At 69.0% G+C, this 5,803-nt stretch overlaps 1 protein-coding gene across 1 annotated transcript in view; it reads right to left on the bottom strand.

Annotated features, from left to right (window-relative positions):
• Positions 1 to 4,616, bottom strand: part of AMHR2 (anti-Mullerian hormone receptor type 2) — an 8,776-nt gene extending 4,160 nt beyond the window's left edge. Inside the window, exons 1-8 of the mRNA XM_017839656.1 lie at positions 4,604 to 4,616; positions 4,357 to 4,506; positions 3,169 to 3,357; positions 2,713 to 2,802; positions 2,217 to 2,326; positions 1,367 to 1,591; positions 542 to 656; positions 286 to 446 (exon numbers count right to left, since the gene is read on the bottom strand). Of these exons, the coding sequence (XP_017695145.1) occupies positions 286 to 446; positions 542 to 656; positions 1,367 to 1,591; positions 2,217 to 2,326; positions 2,713 to 2,802; positions 3,169 to 3,357; positions 4,357 to 4,506; positions 4,604 to 4,616 (1,053 nt within the window). The remainder of the gene's footprint in view (positions 1 to 285; positions 447 to 541; positions 657 to 1,366; positions 1,592 to 2,216; positions 2,327 to 2,712; positions 2,803 to 3,168; positions 3,358 to 4,356; positions 4,507 to 4,603) is intronic.
• Positions 4,617 to 5,803: the final 1,187 nt, after the last annotated feature.

Below are 5,803 nucleotides of genomic sequence, written 5' to 3'. Positions count from 1 at the left end.
GGCCATGAGCCCCATGTGGGGTCGGGGGCACAGCGGTACAGGGGCACAGGAGCACCGGCCCCCCTGCACTGGGGCTGGCCAAGCTCAGGCACGATGGCTTGGCTGGCACCCACACACCACCCTGACAGCAGCTCGGGGGGTCCCATCCCCAGCCTGTCACCTTCACTTCCCATACCTTCCCATCCCTATCCCCAGCCTGTCTTCCCTTGCCTTCCCTTCCCATCCCATCCCATCCCATCTCACCCCATCTCACCCCATCCCACCCTCCCACACCCCACCCCCCACCTTGCGGATGGCCACGGCGTGCCGTGCCCCAGTGCCGTCCTGGGCGCGCGGTGGCAGCGCCAGCGCCAGCCCGAAGTCCCCGATGGCGCAGGTCCCGTCCTCCCGCACCAGCACGTTCTGGCTGCTCAGGTCCCGGTGCACCACGCTGGGCTTGTACAGCCCTGGGGGGCACAGGGGGGACGGGGAGATCAGGGTTTGGGGGGCACAGGGCGGGGGGACCCCCCGGCAGAGCTCAGGGCAGGGGGGCCGCGCTCACCGTCGCGCCAGAGCTCCTGGTGCAGGAAGGCCAGGCCGCGGGCCAGGGACAGTGCCAGGCGCACGCTGCCCGCCCACGTGCCCACGTGCTGCCCCAGGAAGTCACGCAGGGACCCCTGGGGACACGGGGGGGACACAGGTGGGCACGTGGGGCAGCCCCCCCTTGTCCCCCCGTGGGGGGTTGGGGCACCCCGAGTTATGAGGTGTGCATGGCAGGAGTGGGCACCTCCACAGCCTGTGCATCCCTTCCCCCAGCCTGGGCACACCTGTACACACCTGGGCACACCTGTGTACCCCCCCCAGGCTGGGCACGCCTGTGCACAGCCACACAGCCTATGCACTCCGATACACACCTGTGCACACCTGTACACACCTGTGTACACAACCCCCAGCCTGTGCACACCTATGCACACCTATGCAACCCCTCACAGCCTGGGCACACCTGTGTACACCTGTACACACACCTGTACACACCTGTATACCACAACCCCCAGGCTGGGCACACCTGTACACAGCTGTGCATCCTCCCAGCCTGGGCACACCTGGGCACACCTGTGCAACCCCCCACAGCCCAGGGACACCTGGGCACATGTGTACACACCTGGGCACATCTGTACAGTCTGGGCACACCTGGGCACACCTGTATACCCCCTCACAGCCCGGGCACACCTGTCCACACCTGTCCACCCCCCCACGGAGCCCAGGCACACCTGTGCACCCCCCAGCAACTTCTGCACCCCTCTGTGCACACCCCGAGCCTCACACACTCCCCTGGCCCCCCAAGCCGCTTCCCCCTCCCCGGTGCCACCCCCCCGCGGGGACTCACGGCCGGGTAGAGCTGCAGGACGAGCAGCCCCCCGCGGGCGCGGGGCCCGGCGCCCCTCGTGCCCAGCAGCCGGGCCACGTTCTCGTGCTCCATCAGGGGCAGGGCGTGCACGGCCCGTTCGGCCGCGAACCGCCCGCGCGCCCCCGCCGCGAACGCCTTGATGGCCACGGGCCGCTGGCGAAGCGTCCCCCTCCAGACGGCCGAGAACCGCCCCGACTGCAGCACCTGCCCCGGGGAGGGGGGGACACAGTCGGGACCGTTGGGGTGTCCCCAGTCCCGGACACCCCAACACCCAGGGATGTTCATCCCCGGGCACCCACGGGTGTGCCCGGTCTCACTGTCTCACCCACTCTGGGCACCCCTGGGCACTCTCACCCCCACGGGTGCCCCCGTAACCCCTCTGTGTGCCTGGTCCTGGTGTCCCACACCCTGGGCACCCTCGGGCGCTCTGAGCCCTGTGTTTCATTGTTCCACCCACACGGGTGCCCCCGTAACCCCTCTGTGTGCCTGGTCCTGGTGTCCCACACCCTGGGCACCCTCGGGTGCTCTGAGCCCTATGTTTCATTGTTCCACCCCCACGGGTGCCCCCTTAACCCCTTTGTGTGCCCGGTCCCGGCGTCCCACACCCAGGGCACCCCTCGGTACTGTCAGCCTTGTGCCGCCCCCATGGGTACCCCCCTAGTCCCCTCACACACCTCCATGGGTGACCCCCCAGTACAGTCTCCTTAACTGCCCTCCCACTTGGGTGCCCCCCCGGTGGATGCCCCTTGCCCATGGGTGCCCCCTAAGTGACTTCCCCCCTCATTGGGTGCCCCCCCTTGGGTGCCCCCCACCCACGGGTGCCCCGTACCTGCAGGAAGTGCAGCGCAGGCAGGTCCGGGCTGGGGGGCTCTGGGGGGACCCCGATTCTCTGCCCCCCCCGGGGTGGCTGCCCCGTGTGGGCCCTTGTCCGTCGCAGCCCTGGATGGGGGACATGGGGGACACCGGGGACACCCCGGGGACATCCAGGGACCCCCCACCCAGGAACCCCCCCAGTCAGGGACACAGGGCCTGGGGACATCAGGGACCCCCAGGCCCCCACCTGGGGGGACAGGGGGATCCCCATATCTGGGGGCTCGTGCATCCTGGGGACACCCCACCCGGGACCCACCCACCCAGGGGTCCCCAGGACAGCAGGGACCCCCCTGCCCCAGGGACAGGGTGATACAACACTTGGGGACCCCACCCACCCACCCCAGGGGACCTGCATCCTGGGGACATCAAGGATGTGGCATTTGGGGACACCCAGGGGACACGGGTGCCTGTGCCCGGGGGTCCCCCCACCCCCCCCGTGTCCCGGTCCCTACCGAGGATGCCCAGGCAGGTGAGGAGGATGAGGAGGAGGGGGCCGGCCCCCCACAGCCACAGGGTCCCCGTGGACCCCCCCCGGCCGGGCACTGGGGACAGAGGCTGAGGTGACACAGGGCCCCCCCACCTGGTGGGGACCCAGGCGGCCAGGGTGGGGTTGGGAGACTTTTTAGGGGATACCGTGGGTTCCCCAGCCCCTCGTGGGTCCCCAAGTCCCCCCCAGGTCCCCTGTGGTCCCAGGTCCCCCCCAAGTCCCGTATGGGTCCCACCCCCCCTTTGTGCCTCCATCCCCCCATGGGTCCCACATCCACCTGTGGGTCCCCTGAAGGTCTCAGGGTCCCCCGTGGGTCCCCCCAGTCCCCCGTGTGTCCTCAGTCCCACCCCCGAGTGTCCCCCAGAACCCCCCCGCCGCCCGGTGGGTCCCACCCGCCCCCCCCCCAGTGCTCCCCCCATACCTGGGCCCTGGGGGGGCCCCCCCAGCCCCACGGCCGTGCCCGTCCCCGTCCCTGTCCCTGTCGCCGTGGTGTTCCCGTTGCAGAGGTGGCCGTGGCACAGGCACACGAGGACGGCACCGCCGGGGGGTCCCGCGGGGCTGGGGGTGCAGGTGGGCGAGGGGCAGGCGGCCCCCCCACCTCCCCAGCAGCCTGGGGACAGCGTCACCGTCACCGGGGCACCCCGGAGGTGCTGGGGGGGCACCTCGAGACGGGGATGGGGCAGGGGGACAGGTGGGACCCCCTGTCCGGGACCCCTCATGCCTGGCACTCCCCCTCCCTGGCACCCCCCTCCTTCCCCGGGAGCCCCCCTATTCCGGGACCCCTCATGCCTGGCACTCCCCCTCCCTGGCATCCACTCCCTTTCCCTGAGAGCCCCCCTATTCTGGGACCCCTCATGCCTGGCACTCCCCCTCCCTGGCACCCACCCCCTTTCCCTGAGAGCCCCCCTATTCTGGGACCCCTCATGCCTGGCACTCCCCCTCCCTGGCACCCCCCCTCCTTCCCCGGGAGCCCCCCTATTCCGGGACCCCTCATGCCTGGCACTCCCCCTCCCTGGCACCCACCCCCCTTCCCTGGGAGCCCCCCTATTCTGGGACCCCTCATGCCTGGCACTCCCCCTCCCTGGCACCCCCCCCCCTTCCCCGGGAGCCCCCCTATTCCGGGACCCCTCATGCCTGGCACTCCCCCTCCCTGGCATCCACTCCCTTTCCCTGAGAGCCCCCCTATTCTGGGACCCCTCATGCCTGGCACTCCCCCTCCCTGCCACCCCCCCTCCTTTCCCTGAGAGCCCCCCTATTCCGGGACCCCTCATGCCTGGCACTCCCCTGCCCGGGACCCCCCCGCAGCCGCTCCCTCCCAGCGCCGCCGCAGCCACTTCTCAAGGCCAAGGTCAAGCGCAGGCTCTGGGGAGGGACCAGCAGCCTCCTCCAAAGCCCCCCCAGGATGGGCTCAGCCCCCGCTCTCTGCCCCAGCCCCCCCAGCCCCGACCCGTGTCTCCCCAGACACCCCAGGGCAGGATCAGGCCCCTTCTGCCCCCCATCCCCCCGAGGGCAGGACCAAGCCCCTCCATCCTGCCCCAGCCCCAAAATCCCGCCGGGGCAGGACCCCCCCCGCAGCCCCCCGACCCCTGCCCAGCCCGGGGTGTCTCACCCTGCACCAGCGCGTGGCTGCGGTTCCAGATGCCGATGCAGCACTGCCCGGGGGGGCAGCGCACGGCGCCGGCCACCGCCCCCCCCGCGCCCCCCAGCCTGCCCCGCACGCTCGGGTGCTTGTAGGAGACGCAGCTCAGGTTGCGGGGGCCTGGGGGACACACACACACGCACGGGTGGGTGGCGGCTCTCAGCCCCCCAAATAAAGACTCCCCCCCCCAGCCGGGTTGGGGCCCCCCAGCACCCACCTGGTCGCCCCATGGGAGCCTCCGCGGGGCCGGAGCGTGCGGGGGCCGGTGGGAAGTGGAGCGGCCCGGGGAGAAGAAGAAGGAGAAGGAGAAGGAGAAGGAGGAGGAGGAAGGTGCTGCCCCCGCACCAGGGAGGAGTGAGACAGTCCTGGTGGGGAGCCAGCCCTGGCCCCCCGCCCTGCATCACCTGGCACCCCGACAAAGCCCCCTCAAATCGAGCTCTGTGCCTCAGTGTCCCCTGTTCCCACAGCCACAGCCCCCCAAATCGACCTCTGTGCCTCAGTGTCCCCCGTCCCCACAGCCCCAACTCCCCAAATCGACCTCTGTGCCTCAGTCTCCCCTGTCCCCACAGCCTCAACTCCCCAAATTGAGCTCTGTGCCTCAGTGTCCTCTGTCCCCACAGTCCCAACACCCCCTCAAGGCACTGCCAGTCCCCAAATTGAGCTCTGTGCCTCAGTCTCCCTCATCCCCACAGCCCCAGCACCCCCAAAATTGAGCTCTGTGCCTCAGTGTCCCCTGTCCCCACACTCCCACTGGTGCCATGCCTCGGTTTCCCTCTATGGGACTGCACCCCTGACCCCCCATAAAACCAGCTGTGCCTCCCCCACCCCCCAAATCAACCCAACCCCCCCCCAAAATCAACCCCCCCGCAGACTTCCAGACAACGCCAGCGACTCGTGTTTATTACAAAAGAACTCGTCATTCCCCATTTACAAAGGAGCCCCCCAAAACTAACAATTTTCATCTAAGTCTTTTGTACAAAAAAATAGCACTTTGGGACCCAAAAAAATCGCCCCCAAAAAATCAATCTTTTGGGGGTTTTATGACATCAGCCACCGGATTCGTAAAAACCAATTCCCCCTCCCCCTCCCCCCCAAATTAAAATAGAACAGAGATGGGACGAGATCAAACAGGGAGAGAATTATTGCCAGTTTGGGGGGGGGGCAGTCCCCCCAGGACCCCCCCACACTGCATAGAGAACCGGCCCCGGCCCCCCCGGAATGAAGGGGTGACAGTGGATTAAAGCTGGGAAATGGGGGCAGCCTTGGGGACAGCCCCCACCCCCAAGAGCCCCCCGACCCCTTTGGGGGGAGCAGGAGGGGAGCGGGGGGGACTCGTCCCCAACCTGTCACCCCTTTATCAAGGCACGTCTGTGTGTGTGTGTCCCCGGGAATGACTGGGGGGGTTGGGGGGGCTGCC

This window comes from Lepidothrix coronata, unplaced genomic scaffold, assembly GCF_001604755.1.
Source record: "Lepidothrix coronata isolate B3197 unplaced genomic scaffold, Lepidothrix_coronata-1.0 Scaffold447, whole genome shotgun sequence".
Classification (NCBI taxonomy): Eukaryota; Metazoa; Chordata; class Aves; order Passeriformes; family Pipridae; genus Lepidothrix; species Lepidothrix coronata.
The sequence above is the reverse complement of the archived record's forward strand: the minus strand, read 5'-3'. Positions and strand labels throughout refer to the sequence as shown.